The 20,341-nt window shown below is 40.6% G+C and overlaps 1 protein-coding gene across 4 annotated transcripts in view; it reads left to right on the top strand.

Moving 5' to 3' along the window:
- Positions 1-20,341, top strand: part of MORC2 (MORC family CW-type zinc finger 2) — a 147,898-nt gene that overhangs the window by 74,750 nt on the left and 52,807 nt on the right. For all 4 annotated transcript variants that reach the window (XM_075829377.1, XM_075829387.1, XM_075829367.1 and 1 more), the window contains 4 exons: positions 6,800-6,885; positions 11,511-11,651; positions 15,440-15,594; positions 16,381-16,509. In XM_075829377.1, the coding sequence (XP_075685492.1) occupies positions 6,800-6,885; positions 11,511-11,651; positions 15,440-15,594; positions 16,381-16,509 (511 nt within the window). The remainder of the gene's footprint in view (positions 1-6,799; positions 6,886-11,510; positions 11,652-15,439; positions 15,595-16,380; positions 16,510-20,341) is intronic.

Raw genomic sequence — 20,341 nt, 5'->3', positions numbered from 1 at the left:
GGCCGATTAACCCCTCACATGCTGCGTTCAATAGAGATCGCAGCATGTGAGGAGTTTATAGCCACCGGCACCCCAGCAACGTGATCGCTGGGTTGCCGGTGGCTGCAAAGGCGATCGGAGGGCTAATACTTACCCCCCGATCAGCCTGTAACGGAATCCTCCTATGCCCCGTCGTCGGCGGGGCCCAGGAGGCTTCCGGTACCATCGGCAAGATGGCGCCGGCTCAGCTTCCGGCTCAGAAGCTGAGCCGGCGTCATCAGCAGTGGGTGTCCGCTGTATGTTACAGCGGACACCCCGATCTATCGCCAGGAACCGGAGCTAGCTCCGATTCCTGGCATTAACCCCTTCGATGCAGCGATCCATTGTGATCGCTGCATCCTAGAGGTTTGTAGCAAATCGGCAGCCTTGCCACGCGATGGCAAGGCTGGCGACTGCTACTATGGCAACAGGAGCCCTAACAATGGACTCCTGTCTGCCATTACGTAAGCTGATTAGGCCCCGCCCAGAGGCGGAGCCTGATCGGCTTGCTGTCAGTGAACAACTGACAGTTCCAATACATTGCACTACATAGGTAGTGCAATGTATTAGAACGTCAAACAAACAGTTGGACATTCAAGTCCCCTAGTGGGACTAAAAAAAAAGTGTAAAAAAAGGAAAAATAAAAGTTGTAAAACATACAATAAAAGTTTCAAGTAATAAAATAAAACACAATCGCCCTTTTTCCCTTATCAAGTCATTTATTATTGAAAAAAATAATAAAGCCATACATATTTGGTATCGCTGCGACCGTAACGACCTAAACTATAAAAATATTATGTTATTTATTCCGCACAGTGAACGCCGTAAAAAAAAAACCTCAAAAACACTGCCATAATTACTGTTTTTTTGGTCACCGTCTTCCAAAAATTGAAATAAAAAGTGATCAAAAAGTCGCATGTATCCAAAAACGGTACCTATAAAATCTATACCTCGTCTCACAAAAAACAAACCCTCACACCGCTCCATCGACGAAAAAATGTAAAAGTTATGGCCCTCACAACATCGCGACAGAAGAAATACATTCTCTTTCCAAAAGTAATTTTATTGTTCAAAAAGTTATAAAAAAGTTCTATAAATTTGGTATCGCCGGAATCGTACTGACCCGCAGAATAAAGGTAACATGTAGTTTATAACGTACGGTGAACGCTGTATATAAAAAAAACAAGCTATGGCAGAATTGCTGTTTTTTTGTCACCTGGCCTCCCAAAAAAAGGATAACAAGTGATCAAAAAGTTGCATGTACCCCAAAATGGTACCAATAAAATCTACAGCTCGTCCCGTAAAAAAAGCCCTCATACCACTACGTCTATGAAAAAATAAAATAAGTTAAGGCTCTATTAATTCAGGAAAGAAAAATATCCGGTTGTGCCGGCCCGAGGGGAACATTTCTTCTGTTTCAAAAGGCGATGTATCAAGGCACTAAAATTAGGGAACCAGGAAGGGGAGGGCCCAAACATATCTGCTGGAAGCGACAGCGCCCGTATTATACCAGGACAACACTTCCCAGCAAAATTCCCCAAACTGCAAAGGTGCAGAGTGCGGACCAAAAGGGGGATAAGGAAGGACGCCAGTTATAAGTGCGACACCGGCCTGTGCAGAAAGGATCGATCACAGCGTAACACACATCTATGGATCATTTTATTATATTTTTTACCTTATTATTATACCACCTGACTATGCCCCGATGTACTCTGCCCAGCTCACATATGCCCCACATTATAAACGGAAACAGTGATACTCCAAACAAAACTATTACCAAGCAAATTCCACGCTCCAAAAGCCAAATGGCGCTCCCACCGATCTGAGCCCTACAGCATGCCCAAACAGCTGTTTATGTCCACATATATGGCATCGCCATACCCGGGAGAACCCTTTTAACAATTTTTGAGGTATGTGTCCCCAGTGGCACAAGCTGGGCACAACATATTTGACAATGAATTGGCATATCTAGGGCAAAATTTTAATTTGTACCTTCGGCAGCGCAATCATTTATGGAAAAGACACGTGGGGTGAAAATGCTCACTACACCTCTTAATAAATGCCTTGAGGGGTGCAGTTTCCAAAATGGGGTCACTTCTCAGGGGTTTCTTTTATTTCACATCTTAGCCTCTGCAATTGTGAACCAATACTTTATATGTCGCCAAATTAGGCCTCAATTTTACATGGTACTCTTTCACTCCTGAGCTCTGTTGAATGTCCAGGCAAAAGATTAGGGCCACACGTAGGGTGTTTCTAAAACCGGGAAACACTGCATAAAAATTGAGAGCTGTCTTGTTATGGTGGCACAAGCCGGGCACCACATATTGGCGTATCTAAGGAAAAATTCCCATTTTCACTCTCCCACATCGTGTGCACACGAATTTCTGCAAAACACCTGTGGGGTTAACATGCTCACTACACCCCTAGGTGAATACCTTGACGGTGTTGTTTCCAAAATGGGGTCACTTCTGGGGGGGGCTGTTTTGGTTCCACAGGGGCTTTGCAAATGCAACATAGCGACCAGAAACCAAATGCAGCAAAATCTGTACACCAAAAGCAAATGGCGCTCCGTCCCTTCTGAGCCCTGCCGTGTGTCTAAACAGCAGTTTATGACCACGTGTGGGGTATTGCCGTACTCCAGAGAAGTTGCTTTACAAATGTTGGGGTTCTTTTTTTCCTTTATTTGTTGAGAAAATTAAAAATTTTGAGCTAAAGCTACGTCTTATTGAAGAAAAAGGATTTTTTTTATTTTCACTGCCCAATTCTAATAAAATCTATGAAACACCTGTGGGGTCAAAATGCTCACTACACCCCTAGATGGATTCCTCAAGGGGTGTAGTTTTCTCAATGGAGTCACTTTTTGGGCGTTTTCACTGTTTTGGTCCATTAGGGGCTTTGCAAATGTGACATGGCCTCCGCAAACCATTCCTGCTAAATTTGAGCTCCAAAAGCCAAATGGCGCTCTTTTCCTTTTAAGCCCTGCCGTGTGTCCAAACAGCTGTTTATTACCACATGTGGGGTATTGTTTTACTCGGGAGAAATTGCTTTACAAATGTTGCAGTGCTTTTTCTCCTTTAGTCCTTGTGGAAATTAGAAAAAATTAGCTAAACCTACATTTTCTTTGAAAGAATGTAGATTTTCATTTTCATGGCCCATTTTCAATAATTTCTGCAAAAAACCTGCAGAGTCAAAATGCTCACTACACGCCTAGATGGATTCCTCAAGGGGTGTAGTTTTCTCAATGGAGTCACTTTTTGGGCGTTTTCACTGTTTTGGTCCATTAGGGGCTTTGCAAATGTGACCTGGCCTCCGCAAACCATTCCTGCTAAATTTGAGCTCCAAAAGCCAAATGACGCTCTTTCCCTTCTAAGCTCCGCCGTGGGTCCAAACAGCCATTTATTACCACATGTGGGGTATTGTTTTACTCGGGAGAAATTGCTTTACAAATGTTGCGGTGCTTTTTCTCCTTTAGTCCTTGTGGAAATTAGAAAAAAATTAGCTAAACCTACATTTTCTTAGAAAGAATGTAGATTTTAATTTTCACGGCCTACTTCCAATAATTTCTGCAAAAAAACTGCGGGGTCAAAATGCTCACTAGACCCCTAGATAATTTCCTCAAGGGGTGTAGTTTCCCAAATGGGGTCACTTTTGGTGGATTTCCACTGTTTTAGCACCGAAAGAGCCCTTCAAACCTGACATGGTGCCTAAAATATTTTCTAATAAAAAGGAGGCCCAAAATCCACTGGGTGCTCCTTTGCTTCTGAGGTCTGTGCTTCAGTCCATTACCACACTAGGGCCACATGTGGGGTATTTCTAAAAACTGCAGAATCTGGGCAATAGATATTGAGTTGCGTTTCTCTGGTAAAAACTTCTGTTACAAAAAAAATAGATTAAAAATGAATTTCTGCAAAAAAAAAATGAAATGTGAAAATTTCACCTCCACGTTGATTTAATTTCTGTGAAACATTTAAAGGGTTAAGAAACTTTCTAAATGCTGTTTTGAATACTTTGAGGGGTGAAGATTTTAAAATGGGGTGACTTTTTGGCGGTTTCTAATATATAAGGCCCTAAAAGCCGCTTCACAACTGAACTGGTCCCTGTAAAAATAGCCTTTTGAAATTTTCTTGAAAATGTGAGAAATTGCTGCTAAAGTTCTAAGCCTTGTGATGTCATAGAAAAATAAAAGGACGTTCAAATAACGATGCAAACATAAAGTAGACATATGGGGGATGTTAATTAGCAACAATTTTGTGTGGTATAACTGCCTGTCTTACAAGCAGATACATTTACATTTAGAAAAATGCTAATTTTTGCAGTTTTTCACAAAATTTTGGTGTTTTTCACTGATAAATATTGAATTTATCGACCAAATTTTTCCACTATCATAAAGTCCAATGTCTCACGAGAAAACAATCTCAGAATCGCTTTGATAGGTAAAAGCATTCCGGAGTTATTACCACATAAAGTGAAATATGTCAGATTTTAAAAAATGGGTCTGGTCCTGAAGGCCAAAATGAGCTTGGTCCTGAAGGGGTTAATGTCTCGGAAATGGACATTCTTCTTAAGCGCTAATTTTTATTGCTATGACTGTAACGTATGGTAGAGAAGCATTCAAAGGAGTTTGTACTAAAGACTGGGTACAACCTCAAATAAGGATCATGTAGATTGCACAATGTTTTTAATAAAGTTTAATTTAAATTCATGTAGAACACCCATGGAGTCACTAAAAGGCTATAGAGCGAGAGAGTCTGTGACTGTGATCCTGCTTCTTCCGCTCACTTGCAGCTTTTCCTGCCATCTCCCTCCCTTGCCCAGACACTGAAGCAGCGAGCTGCAATCTCATGTGGCTGTCTGCTTCAAATGTAAGCTGCTGTGGGTTTTGGTGTCATTTTTAAAGCCAAATTGCTCTAGCCATGATTTTCAATTCTCCACACTCATTTAACCCCCTTAACGACCGGCGTATAGCCATTTTACGTCGGCCATTCAAGGCACTTCTTCTGAAGTGCCGCCTTTTCACGTCGGCACTTCAGAATAACTTTTCCCGATTTGGGCGGGGATCTCCTGAAGCTCGTGCTGTTGCGAACAGCCTCGGGCTTCAGGGCAACGATCAGAGACAACTAGCAGTGGTCTCCCATCATATTTAACCCCTCAGATGCGGCGCTCAATAGCAAGCGCCGCATCGGAGTGATTTTAGAGCTCCCTCTCTCACCTCACTGGCACCCCGCGTTCATTGTCTGGTGCCAATGGTTTCTATGGCAGCCTGGGGCCTAACGAAGGCCCCCAGGTCTGCCTTTAGTGATTGCCTGTTAGGCCATGCCTCAGGTGCCTGTCAGTTTTACACTGACAGGCAATAATACTATGCAATACAGGAGTATTGCAGTGTATTACAATAGCGATCAAAAGATCGTACAGTAAAGTCCCCTAGCTGGACTAAAAAAAAAAAAAGTTACCGTTTGAAATGTCCCAAGTTAATTTTTTTGTTTTTAAAAACCCACTTTTTCCCCTTACAAAATACTTTTATTATGAAAAAAAAGTTACTCATATTTGGTATCGCCACGTCCGTAACGAACCCAACTGTAAAACGATTACATTATCTAACCCGCACGGTGAACGCCGTAAAATATAAAATAAAAAACAAATTGGTGTTTTCTGTTCATCCTAACTTCAAATTTTTTTTTATAAAAAGTGAGTCGCATGTACTTCAAAATGGTACCAATAAAAAATACAGGTCGTCTTGCAAAAAAATAAAATAAAAAAAGCCCTCATACAGCTGAATCGGTCAAAAAATAAAAAAGTTATGGCTCTTAAAATATGGAGACACAAAAACAAATAATTAAAAAAAAGTGTTTTTGCTCTGTAAAAGTAGGAAAACATGAGTGACTGACTGTGCAGATGCATGTTGACACTTGCTAATGTGTTGTTCTTATTCCTTGTCTAGACACTGAAACTATGTCTGAAATGTATATATGTATAATGCTTGGTTATCCTTGTTGGATTGTTTGGTGACTCAGCCTGTTTGTTTGCATCTAAATCTCATAAATATACCGACTATAAAAAAAAAAGTAAAAAGTAGGAAAACATAAAAAAACCTATATAAATTTGGTATCGCCGCAATCGTAACAACCCGCTGAATAAAGTTATGTTATTTATACCACACGGTAAACGGCGTAAAATTAAGACGCATAAAAAATGGTGAAATGTATTTTGTTTATTTTCAAGTACCCAACTAAAAAAAGTTAATAAAAAGTTAATCTAATTATTTGTACCCCAAAATGGTGCTATTCTAAAATACAATTTGTCCTGCAAAAAAAAATAAAAAATCCTTATACATGTTGGCGGGAAAATAAAAAAAAGTTATAGATCTTTGAATGAGACGCTGGAAAAACTTAAAAAATTGCTCAGTCGTTCAGGTTTAAAATACCTACGGTGTTAAGGTAAAACACAATATTTGCTTCCTTTGCTTCAAACTTCCTTGACTGCCAGGACGTAATATTTCTCTCGGAACTCTCAATTTTAAAAGCCATGCGAAAAATCGACACAAAATTAGAACTGCACTATAAATACTAAAATGCCGGTTTTCCTCCATCTGCAGGGCTTTCGAGCTGGCAACCCTGTCGTGTAAAGCCCCTTTTTGGTGCTTCACCAGGTTAAAGTGGTGCTTCGTATGGTACTTTCTTTTTTGCCCAAGTTGGTCTCTTCCTTTCACCTCAATGAGGACATATATATAATGTGTTTTGTTTTTTTTTTTAATGTTTTTAACTGGCTTGTTTTTTCTTTTCAGACTGCTCTGAGGCAGGTGCAGAATGCTGCAATCACTGCCCGTCGGGAGGCAGATGTAAAGAAGCGTATTAAGGAGGCAAAGCAAAGGTAAACTATCTGGCGGTGGATTGGACCGGTCACCTGGTTTAGTGTGTCCAGAATCATCATTGTGTAGTGGTTAAATTAACCGGTTAAGGACTAGGCTGTTTTACAGCTAAATGACCAGAGCAAATTTCACAATTTTGCTATGCGCTTCTTTAGATGACTATAACTCTGCAGGTAAATAAAGTTCATCTTTGAATTTTACACTCTTTTTAAAGGACAGATAGGGCTTTGTTTTAGTGGCATTTGTCAGTATATATCATTTTTATTTTTTTCTCCAAAGTGGGCAAAATTGGAAAAAAATGCAAGAATTTAGCAATTGCATCAGTTTATGCTAGCATTTTTCACACACGGTATGGACCACGGACAAAATTAATCTCCTTTCACATTCTTCCACTTCTCCCGTGCATGGGGATACCAAATATGTGTGCCTTATTCACTGTGCGGGCATGTGCCAGGGCTTGGTATAAAAGGAGGCTTTTCGGTCCAGGAATTCTGCATTTGACTTTATAGCCGCATACTGTTTTCTGGGGGGCCTAATGCTGCTGAAACATTAGAAACACCCCATAAATGACTTCATTCACACAAGTAGACCCCACAAGGTTTCCTTCAAGGGGTTTATCATATTTTTAGACAGTCCAGTTTTCTTCTGAAAGTTTCTTGAATAAGATGGAACAAAATAAAATTAGCAATTTTTTAGCAAATGCGTCAGTTTATACCAGCATTTTTCACACACAGTATAGACCACGGACAAAAGTCATCTCCTTTCACATTCTTCCACTTCTCCTGAGCATGGGGATACCAAATATGTGGGCCTTATTTATCACATAGAGATGTAGGAGGGCGGACGATAGAAGAAGCTTATTTCGCAAATCGCTTTTTTTCAAAGCTGGTTTTACAAAACTCAACAGAGTTTCTATAACATTTCCAAAATATCTGCTCTTGAAGCAGAAATCCCAAAATATTCATCTAGGGGTATAATGGGAATTTATTTTTTTGGGTTTTCTAAAATAACAAATTGCAGGTTTATGCAAATGGAGCTCTCCAGCAGATGAACTTTAGAGAATATGCAAACATGACATCCACCCCCCACCCACCCATTCCCTCCCTCACCCTTGGAGTAAAATCAGGGGAAAAATATAAAAGTAATGTAGGGCAAATATATTTTCAACGAATTAACTAAAATCTAATAATTCAGAACAGTGTGGTATTTTTTAAAACATGGCTCAATGCACAGGCCTGGTTATGAGGGACAGAAATATCGGGAATCTTTGCGGTGCCCGTCTTTTCTGCAGACGCGGCACTTTTTCTGGGGGTTGCTTCTGGTTGGTGTTGGGGGAATCCGACTGATGAAGTGTCTTTCAGTCAGTCGCATGACATCCTCAGACTGGGGGCATTCTCGGGTGTCCTGAACATCAAAAATGAGGCCTTCAATCATTTTTTCCTGGAAATCCAGGTATGTGTCTCTGCCTCTGTTTTTTTTGTAGAGCACAAATGAGTTGTGGATGGCCACCTGTAACAGATAAATGGCCACTTTTTTGTACCAGGTTTTTGTTTTTCGCTTTACTAAATAGGGCTGTAAAACCTGGTCGCTTAAATCCACCCTCCCCCCCCCCCCCATTTACTTGTTATATTCGGACACGCTCACTGGTTTGTGCTTGTCCGATGTTGCCCCCCTTTCCCTCACTGCCACTGTTCCTGCGGTATGAATCGTGCTTAACACATACACGTCTTTGCGATCCCTGAACTTGACCGCCAGCAATTCTTCAGATGCATAAGCACAGGAGTCCCCCTTTACCATGCGCTTCCCCACTAATTGCTGTGGAAAACCAATTCGGTTTTTGCGCATGGTACCACATGCCCCAGTCCTTGCAGCATTCAAATGCCTAAACAGGGGCACACTCGAATAAAAATTATCACAGTACAGGTGGTACCCCTTGTGAAGCAGAGGCTGCATTATCTCCCACACGATCTTACTGCTGGTGGAAAGATCAGGGGGGCATCCAGGAACATTTATTGAGCGGTCCCGGACTTCATAAATCCTGAAGGCGGTGGTATATCCTGACCCGCTTTCACACAATTTGTAAAGCTTAACGCCATATCTTGCCCTTTTGGAAGGTAGATATTGCTGAAAGCTAAGTCTTCCATGAAAGTTGAGGAGGGATTCATCCACACTTACATTCTGCTCAGGGGTGTAGAGTTACAGAAATAAATAATTCAGGGAATTTATCAGTGGTCTTATTTTGAACAACCGATCCCGGTTTGCATCGGTACTTGGGGGGGCCTGTGCGTTGTCATTGAAGTGGAGGAACCTCATTATTGTCTCATAACGAGACCTGGGCATTACTGCAGAATACACTGGGGTTGCTTTGGTGGGTCTTGTTGACCAGTAAGACCTAATGGAGAGCTTTTTGACAATACCCATATTTAGGGTGAGCCCCAAAAAATTTTTTAATTCCTGCAAATTGGTGGGCGTCCAATCTCTGGCATGGGTGGATGAAGGTTTCTGCCTTATATATTGAGTGGCATATAAATTTGTTTCGTGGACAATCTGATTTAGGATGTCGTCCGTTATAAATAAATGGAAGTAATCCATTTGGACAAAATTTGTATTGTCCACGGTTATGCCAGGAGTGGCAGTAAATCCGTGGATTCTAGGCCCAAAAGATGGGGCAGGTGCCCATACAAGAGCCTGGACTGGAGGGACCAGGCTGTCCCGTGCTACAGCGCTACTTGGCCCTGCGATTTCATGTTCTGCAGTTTCAACTGCATCAGGGACAACGTCCCCTGAAGATGAACCTGAAGTGACGCTGTCATCGTCACTGCCCAAAACAGGTTCCATCTCTGATGCGGTCTCCGACTCAGACCATAGCATGGCATATGCCTCCTCGGCGCTAAACAACTTCCTCGACATAACGTCACTAACACTAATGAAACAATTTTTTTTTTATTTTTATAAAACACACAAACTAACTGGTATATATATCTACACTACCGCTAACAAAAAAATAAACCGCTATTGCTATATATATTATATATATGTGGATATATATATAATTATATACTCCCTACCTGCCTATTCTAATAGAATAAAAGATAGAAAGGTAGATGGATAGAAAAAAAGATAGATGGATAGATAGATTGTATAGATAGATAGAAATCTATCTATACAGAGAATGTTTTAGAGTGTAACTGTATTTTTTTTGTAACTGTAACTGTAATCTTCTGGCAGCAATTCTCCCGAGTCTCTTCTTCTCCTCAAACTGAAACAATGTTTGAGGAGAAGAAAAGAGGCAGGAGATTTACTGCCAGAAAAGTCTAAATAAAACAAATGTGGTCGCTGTGATAGGTTTTCACAGCGACCACATGTTCAGGGACCATCAGATTGGTCCCTGATACTCTGCCCAGTGCCCAGAGCTGTTGGTAACAGCGTGGGCACAGGGCTGTGTGCACGCGATGGCGTGCACACTGTTTTATATGCAGAAATGCATGTGATCGCTGTGATTGGTTGTCACAGCGATCACATGTTCAGGGGCCAAAAGATTGGCCCCTGACATTCTGCCCAGTGCCCATGGCTGTTAGCAACAGCCAGGGCATAGAGCTGTGTGCACGCGATCGCGCGTGCACAGTCTCTGAAGTGCCGCCGTAATTAGTCTATACGGCGGACTTCAGAGACCCTGACCGATGGCCGTATAAATACAGCCAGCGGTCGGGAACCTGTTAAAATGTGTTTCACGGGCTGTGTTTGTTTGCTATCAACCAGTACACGGTGAAAATAGCTGTTTGGAGTCATGAAGGCGTGGCCAGTAGTGTGTTTTATGTGACTTCCACACAGCCTATATGTAGTCGTTTCCTTGTATTAGGACCTGTTCACATCAGCGTTCGCTTTCCGTTCCGGGATTCCGTCTGAGGTTTCCGTCCGGTGAACCCCGCAACGGAAAGTCAAACTGAAACCACAGCTTCCGTTTCCGTCACTATTGGTATCATTGGTGACGGAAACATTGCTAATGGTTTCTGTTCGTTACCATTCCGGACGGTTTCCGTTTTTCCGACTGAATAAATAGCACAGTCGACTCCGCTATTGATTCAGTTGTTAAAGCGGAAACGTGGCGGAATGGTGACGAACGGAAACCATTAGCAATGTTTCCGTCACCATTGAGATCAATGGTGATGGAAACGGAAGCTGTGGTTTCAGTTTGACTCTCCGTTGCGGGGTTCACCCGACGGAAACCTCAGACGGAACCCTGGAACGGAAAGCGAACGCTGATGTGAACAGGCTCTTATATACCAGTTTCTGAATGACCGCTAACTTCGCTGAAAACTGTTACAGAAGGAATTTGCATAAAGAATGCGTAATATAAAGTAAGAACTTAAGACACACGAGTGTGGCTATGATAGTTCCAACAGTTACAGAAGTAGAGTGTGTAGAGGAGTCAGGGAATGATTTGAAAAATTTTCTGAATCTTCTGTGATACCAAACAGCTATCCTCCCCTTGATTCATATTGCTGCAAATTCCTCTCCCCAGTTACAGAAGCAAGATCACAAACTGATGTTCTTACAACTGTGCAATGTGCAACTAAGAAGTATGTATAGTCCTTCATTCACATTTTACACATGTTTTGCTTTCTAGGGCCCTTAAAGAACCAAAGGAATTAAACTTTATCTTTGGGGTGAATATTGAGCAACGTGAGCTTGATGGCATGTTTGTTTATAACTGCAGTCGGTTAATAAAAATGTATGAAAAGGTTGGACCTCAGCTTGAAGGAGGAATGTAAGTATCAAATTTGTTTTAACAAACCAGTTTATTGTATTTCGTAATATAACTTCATCTGTTATGTTTTTTTTGGGAGGGAGGATTAGAAATATTTTCCAAATGAAATTAGAATACTTGATGCTGCTTGTACAAAAACACTTTATCTAAACATGGATTGGTTTGTTTAGCTTTTTGAAGGCAAGTATATAATAGAGTTGTCTCTAGAATTCTTTATTGTAAATAAGGTCATTCAATTTTCTAGTGCCAGATTGGACAAATTAAAGGAGCCGTGGTGCCAATGCACCTAGAAGTTTGCTGTTGGCCACGAACTGTTTTGGTGGTTCAAAATTAGAAAGACGAAGTCAGTTAAATTGGGGTTGAGCTGAAATAACAGACACAGCCCATGGACAAGGGTGGCTCGGTTTCTGGAAAACAGGCATTTTTACTTTAATTGCCTGCACTACCAAGTCAAATTTCCTTCTGGAGTGGCCTAATTGGGTCTAAAGGACTAGATTACTTTATCCATCCCTGATGTAGTGTACTGTGTATTTTAGCATTGAAATGTACACTAGAACAGGAAATTATACGATATAAAGCGTGGTCGTGCTGCAGCTCAGTCCAATTTATTTGTAGAAAAGTACAGATGAGCCGTTCTGCCTGTCTAAACAATGAAGGAGCTGTGGTCCCTTCATTGTGCTGATCGGCAGGGGTCTCAGGAGTCGGACCACACCAAACATCCATGGCCTGTCCTAAGACTAAGCCGTTCATGTTTAGGGTTAAATTCCGAGCACATTTTCATAGTAGTAAAAAGAATGCACTAGGGTCAGTTAAAATAACAAGGCCCTTAATTCTTTCACTCTGGTCCCGCAAATGTAACTTTCCAATGTGCTCTGTACACTTTGGGTCCTTAAAGGGTTATTCCTAACATCTGCATTAATATTCAAATGTTCAGAATTGTACATTTATTTCTGAATACCTTCTTTTTTCTGTAATGCAGCGTTTTGTAGATATCTGATCCTCTCCACCCCATGCTGTGTTCTTAGTTGTGGTGATCATCCCTATGGGGACAGCTGCAGGGAATGCGCATTAGCCCTGGAGCCGTTGCCTGCTTTTGCACTTGGCACAGCACCTCAGAGCTCTTATCAGTGAATACACTGGGGGACTACCTGGTACATAAACTAGGGGGATTGATTTGGGGCAATCAATTACTTTTATGGGGCTGACATCCAAACAATTAGTGGGTAGGGGGTTGCCACGATGAATTGTGGCAACCACTCTTACCATGTCTAATCGCTTGGTAATGGCGTTGTTGGTGAAGCAACATGCCTCTATTTTGGAAGATGCTGGGGAAAAAAGATATGGGAAAGGGATCACGGAGCCTTTAGATATATAGTTAGGGAAATTGCTTAGATAGCTCCATTATTCTTAATGTAAGATAAATCAATATTTTAATGAAATTTAAAATGTAACACCCGTGTTGGGAATAACCCTTTAACACCACAGACTGTTGCTAGGCTGTACAAGAGTAGTTGCCAAAACAACGCCCCTTCTGACATAATTCAGTGATCTGCAGTTGAAGCTGCACCCCACAGATTTCCTGTTCTCCCCGCTCCCTGCATGTACTCTGCCATAATGCTGTGAGTTCTCTGCTTCCTTTCAGGTAATTCTCTCTTCTTTCTGGTGCAGGAAGAAGCAGCAAAAAGGGAGCAGAGAGCTCTCAGTATTATATGCCGAGTGCATGCAGGGAGCGGGTACAGCTTCAGCCAATAACTGCAGAGCAGGAAGTGATGTTAAAGAGGCCCAGCATCATGCAGCCATTTTGTTATTTACTGTGGTGTTAAAGAGGCTCTGTCACCACATTATAAGTGTCCTGTCTCCTACATAAGGAGATGGGCGCTATAATGTAGGTGACAGCAGTGTTTTTTATTTAGAAAAACAATCTATTTTTACCACTGATCTAGCAGGATCTCTATGCGCTGAATAAATGAATGGGGAGAAGTGCATGACGCTGATTGGTCACTGATTGGTCAGCGTCATACACTCCTCTGTATAACGCCCACTTGGTCTAAAGTAAACACGCCCACTTGGGCATTAAGAAACTAATTAGCATAAAGCTAAAAATCGCTCCTAACGTAGTGTAAATAGATCATTTTTCTAAATAAAAAGCATTACTGTCACCTACATTATAGCGCCCATCTCCTTATGTAGGAGATAGGGCACTTCTAATTTGGTGACAGAGCCTCTTTAAGGATATATAGTGTAAGGAGCACCTTGGAAACTTGCATTTAGGGACCAGTGTGAAAGAAGTAATCGCCCCGGATTGTTTGTGAATAGCCCCAGCAGCTCCATTTTTATTAATTATGACAATTTGCCCGGAGATTCACGTTAAAGGCCTGGAAAGTGTGCGTGCGTGCGTGCGTGCGTGCGTGCGATCCTGGCCTAAGTGTTTTCTGCTGCTACACAGGAACTCTGTTCTGCTGCACTAACATCAGACCAATGTTTATTTATCCCATCACTTCCGCTGGGCAGGTGGTTTTGTCAGTCTCTAATAGTCTGCCTACACAAAACCATTAATATTATTAATATTCATACATTTCCAAATGATAAGATAATTACTCCGCGTAAATGCACAAAGCAACAGTAAAAAATTCAATTATTTGTGAAATGGTAAAATGTAAATAGTCATTGACAAAACGTTTGACATTTTGAGTACAATCTAATTTGCGTAAAAAATTGTGCCAAATATGGGATAATTGTAATGGTGTAAATGTATATTTATAGGCTGGACTCACACGGGGTGAACATCAGAATAGAGTGAGCATGCTGCAGATTTGAAAATCCGCAGCACGCTCTGATTTCCGTCCGGAAAATGTTCAGCAGCATGTGGATGACATTTGTTCAAATCTCATCCACATGGCTGGGACTGTAATCCTCTGTGGATAAGCAGCGCTATTTTGTTTTGCAAAAAACGACTGAATCTGTGACGGAGGCTCAGATGTGATCAAGCCCTAATATATGCAGTGTGAAAGCAAAAAAATAAGGTGATAATGATACTGTTTCCAAAACTACTTTTTAAAAACTTTTTTGCAGTTGGGAAAAAAAAAGTGAAAGTAGTTTTGTAACTAGGTCACGTTTTTATATCAAAATAAACCAGTACAGAGCATATTTATAGAAGTTCAATTTTAGGGTTTTGCATGGGATTTAAAAACGTAAAAAAATATATTTTGTTAAATCATTTTTTTATGAACTAAAAAGCCCATTATTTTAACGAAAGCAAATATTAGGTTTATTGAGAGATTTTTTTTATACAGCTATCTGTCATAAAAAAAACTACAATTTCTTTGTGTAAAAAAATGTTACAGCCGTTTAACTAGCATGTGTGAAAATGCCCAGTATTAAGGGGTTAATGAGAACTAGTCACTATGACTGACATCCAAATAATACTCTAATATTGTTATATTGGTGGCGACAATTATAACCACAAAACAGCTGAACATAAAACTCAACCAGTCAGCATCTCCGAAAAGGATCAGCCTGGGACTCCCGTTTCTGAGAAGTCATGGGATGTATGTCACATGATCCTTTTCAGAGCAGCTGACTGGCTAAGAAAGATTGTGCGATACACCACTCCACAGAATCTAGATGTGCTTCTTTGCATCCCCCCGGTTTGGCACTTTGAGGGTTTGTTTAGTTTGTGTAATCACTAGTATTACTCTATTAGTGTCTCTTTGTTCACTTGTGTGTTTCCTCATATTTTCTGTCATATTTAAATTGTAAGTGTATTCATTTTGAATCTTTCCTTCTAGGGCCTGTGGAGGAGTAGTAGGAGTGGTTGATGTTCCTTATCTTGTTCTGGAGCCTACGCACAACAAACAAGACTTTGCTGATGCCAAGGAGTACCGACACCTTCTGAAAGCTATGGGGGAGCACTTGGCACAATACTGGAAAGATATTGGCATAGGTGAATTATGTTGTAATCTCGGTGTTGATACAGAATGTGAACCGTTTTTAAGCAGTGTTCTATAGTTTAAAAATTCATGGCTGTTTGTGTAAATCAGCGCTTCGTAACCTTTTTCTACTGGGGCTTCACCAAACAAGCCTCACCTCCAGTTGTTGAAGTCCACGGCAAAATTAAATATGTTGCTTGATTTTAACTTTCATTTGTCTTCTGAACACAATATAACATAAAGATAAGCAGAAAAGGAGTCCATTATGTTATTAAACCAGAGATTGCTGCATCTGGAGGAAGGCATATGTAACCTGATTACTTCCATTAAAACTGCCTCCTGAGCTCCACCTCCCCAACAACTGGGGGTGGACCGCTGCCCTCCTTAGGCCCTGTTCACACAGAGGTTTTTTTAGCCACGGGAAAAACGGATGAAATTGACTCCCATTGATTTCAATGGGAGGTGGAGGCGTTTTTTTTTTTTTAATTTTTTTTTTTACCGCGAGCAGAAAAAACGCTCGTGGTAAAAAGAAGCGACATTCCCTATCTTTAGGCTTTTTCCGCCTCAAAAAATGGGAGACCTTTTTTTGCCGCGATTTTGACGCTTTTTTTGCCGGGTTTTTGGCCTAAAAAGATGCGGCGAAAAACCACTTAGAATTTTTTTTCCCTAAAAACCTTGGAAATGATAGTGTTATCATTATGCTTTCAGACACCTTGCAATGTGTATTTATGAGCTGTGTTAAACGATGTACATTCACTGCCAAAATAGAGCATATTCTTTTTTTCTTACTCCTCCCACAGCTCAGAAGGGCATTATCAAATTCTGGGATGAGTTTGGTTACATATCTGCAAACTGGAATCAACCACCAGCTTCTGATCTTCGGTATAAACGAAGGCGCTCAATGGAAATCCCAACCACTATTCAGTGTGGTGAGTAGCTTTGTTTAAAGTGTATTGTTTACTCTGATTTTAGTCGGTTCGGAAGTAGAGCTTGGGTTAGAAATGCTATAAACTACAGAACCAGTCATTTGGATTGGTCATTGTCACTATTGTGCAATATTGGCTGGCACTTTATTTATTTTGAAAGATTTATTTAGTGTGTGTGTGTGTGTGTGTGTGTGTGTGTGAAATTTATTTTAGTCTAATCTCTCTCATTTTGAATGTAGCAAACGTTTGTGCTATCAGTAAGGGCCTGTCACAGCCCGTTAAATGTCTGTTACCTTATTAAAGGTAGAAATAGATCTTTTTTTTTTTTGTAATCTTGTGATTTATTTATTTTTAGAAAATCTTAGCTTGTTCACATCTGTGTTCATAGGAGCAGAACAACGAGATTACTAAAACCTTGGGATCCATTGCTTGACGGAAACCCTTAATGGAGCCTCCAACGCAGATGTGAACACCCCCTAGTTAATACAACTGAATGATGTAGTGAAGTTTCATCTCCAACATTTGGATTCTCTCTCTTAACCCTTTCATGCCGACAATCTGTAGATACACGTCCTTTTCGCACATACACCGTGCTGCTGGGGCATGAATATACAGATCTCTGTTCCAGCCGGCATAGCGCTGTGAAAAGCGCTCGGACGCCGGCTGTGTCAGTGTCCCCGGCTCCCCAGCAACCTGTTCTCTGACAGCCGAACAGATTGGTTCGGCTACAGAGAATATTATCACCGTTATTAAAGAGGCTCTGTCACCAGATTATCAAATCCCTATCTCCTATTGCATGTGATCGGCGCTGCAATGTAGATAACAGTAACGTTTTTTGTTATGAGGCAATTTTATATTTTACGTGTTTACTTGTTTTACTAGCTGGGCGTTGTGAATAGAAGTGGATGATGCTGACATATGATGCTGACATACACTTCTATTCACAATGCCCAGCTAGTAAAACAAGTAAACACGCCCAGATGTTACAAAGACAATACACGCACAGTTGGAAATAAGAGAAAACACGCCCAGTTGTCCATTAGAAAGGCTCATTTGCATAAATATAAAATTGCTCATAACTTGGCTAAAAATGAAAGTTTTTCAAAAAAACAAAATGTTACTGTTATCTACATTGCAGCGCCGATCACATGCAATAGGAGATAGGGATTTGAGAATCTGGTGACAGAGCCTCTTTAACTGCTTCCTGACCGCCCACAGTAAATTCACGTCGGCGCTTGCTGGGCTCTGTGCAGCGCCGACGTGAATTCACAGTGGGTGTTAAAAGCGCGATCCGGGTGTCTCAGAGTAGCGGTGACACCGGGATCGTGCTGTCAACCCCTGCCTCTGGTCCCGGAGACATGACCGGGACCTGATTAGTTCAGGTCCCAATCATGTGATCGCAGGGAAAGTTTGTTGTAGCAACAAACTGGAAAGTTTGTTGCTACAGCAAACTTTCCCGAGGACCGTTTGCGGGTGCTGCCGTCGGTTGCATGGCAAAACCGGAGGCCATACAACGGTCTCCGGTCTGCCATTCACGGAAGCCTATGAGGACCAGCTGGTCCTCCTAGGCTTCCTATCAGTGTGACTGTCAACGTCACACTGACAGTTTATAACACGTTACACTACCTAGGTATGTATTATAGCAACCATCAGTGCTGCAGGTCTTCAAGTAAAAAAAAACTAAAAACTTATAAAAATGCTTTATAAAAGTGTAAAAACAAGTTATAAGCTACAAAAACATAAAATGCTTTTTTTCCTATAATAAGTCTTTTATTATAGGAAAAAAAATAAACCGTTAAAGTACACATATTTGGTATCACTGCGTTCGTAACGACCTCAAATATAAAACTATAATATTTTTCCCGCACGGTGAACACCGCAAAAAATAATTAAAAGACAATGCTAGCATCACAATTTTTTTTTTTTTGTCATCACACCTCCCAAATTATAGAATAAAAAGTGATCAAAAATTTGCATGTACCTCAAAATAATACCAATAAGAACTACAACCCGTCCTGCAAAAAACAAGCCCTTGCACAGCATTTTTGACTGAAAAATAAAAAAATGATGGCTTTCAGAATATGGTGACACAAAAAAGAAATAATTTTATAGAAAAGTGATTTTTATTGCGCAAACGCCACAAAACATAAAAAAACTATATACATATGGTATCGCCGTAATCGTACCGACCCGCAGAATAAAGTAAAATGTAATTTATAGCGCACAGTGATTACTGTAAAAAAAAAAAGGACAAAAAATAGTGCCTAAAAAGTGATCAAAAACTCACATGTTCCCTAAAATGGTACCAATAAAAACTACAGATTGTAACGTAACAAATAAGCCCTCGCACGGCTCCGGTGGAGAAAAAATAAAAAAGTTCTGGTGCTCAGAATATAGCGACAGAAATTGTGCAGAGTCTCCAAAAGCGGAAAAGATTGGGCACCTTTTGTCAGTGCGACACCGGCCACACATCTAAGAATTATTATTTATTTACCGCTTTATTATACCCTCTTATTATGCCCTGATGTTCTCCGCACAGATTACATTTGCCCCTACATTATAAAATGAAATACCAGCAAAACCCCAAACAGAGCTATTACCACGCCAAATCTGCGCTCCAAAAGCCAAATGGCGCTCCCTCCCTTCTGAGCTCTGCCGTGGGTCCAAACAGCAGTTTATTACCACATATGGTGTATTTCCGTAATCGTGAGAAATTGCCTTACAAGTTTTGGGGTGCTTTTTATGCTTTATTCCTTGTATAAATTAATTTTTTTTTGATAGTTTTTCAGAAAAAAAAGTAGATTTTCATTTTCACAGACAAACTCCAATAAATATAGCAAGAGACCTGTCGGGTCAAGATGCTAACTATACTGCTAGATAAATTCCTTGAGGTGTGTAGTTTCCAAAACCACTTTTGGGGAGATTCCACTGTTTTGGCACCACAAGACCTCTTCAAACCTGACATGGTGCATAAAATATATTCTAAAAAAAGTCCAAAATCCTCTAGGTGCTCCTTTGCTTCTGAGGCCGGTGCTTCAGTCCATTACCACACTAGAGCCACATGTGGGATATTTCTAAAACTGCAGAATATTGAGTTGCGGTTCACTGGTAAAACCTTCTGTGTTACAGAAAAAAATGTATTACAAATGAATTTTGGCAAAAAAAAATGGAATTTGTACATTTCACCTCTACTTTGCTTTAATTTCTGTGAAACACCTAAAGGGTTAATAAACTTTCTGAATGCTGTTTTGAATACTTTGAGGGGTGCAGTTTTTTAAATGGGGTGATTTATGGGGTCTATCTAGTACATAAGGCCCTCAAAGCCGCTTCAGAAGTGAACTGGTCCTTGACAAAATAGCTTTCGAAATTTTCTGGAAAATGCGAGACATTGCTGCTAAAGTTCTAAGCCTTGTAACGTCCTAGAAAAATAAAAGGATGTTCAAAAAACAATGCAAATATAAAGTAGACCTATGGGGGGGGGGTGTTACTTAGCAACAATTTTGTGTGGTATCACGATTTGTTTTACAAGTAGATTACATTTAAAATGAGAAAAATTATAATTTTTTCAAATTTTCTTTCAATTTTGGTGTTTTCCACAAATAAGCTATGAATTTATTGACCAAATGTTTCCACTAACATAGTACAATATGTCACGAGAAAACAATCTGAGTCGCTTGGATAGGCAAAAGCATTCCAGAGTTATTACCACATAAAATGACACATGTCCGATTTGAAAAAATGGGGCTGGCCATTGAGGCATCGATGACCCTTGGTCCTGAATACAGTCTTTCTATAAAAAATACACTTAGGTCAACATTTTTAGCCCATTTAAGTA

This window comes from Rhinoderma darwinii, chromosome 1 (assembly GCF_050947455.1).
Source record: "Rhinoderma darwinii isolate aRhiDar2 chromosome 1, aRhiDar2.hap1, whole genome shotgun sequence".
NCBI classification, from domain to species: Eukaryota; Metazoa; Chordata; class Amphibia; order Anura; family Rhinodermatidae; genus Rhinoderma; species Rhinoderma darwinii.
Note: the sequence above shows the minus strand (reverse complement) of the source record. Positions and strands in the feature narration are given on the sequence as shown.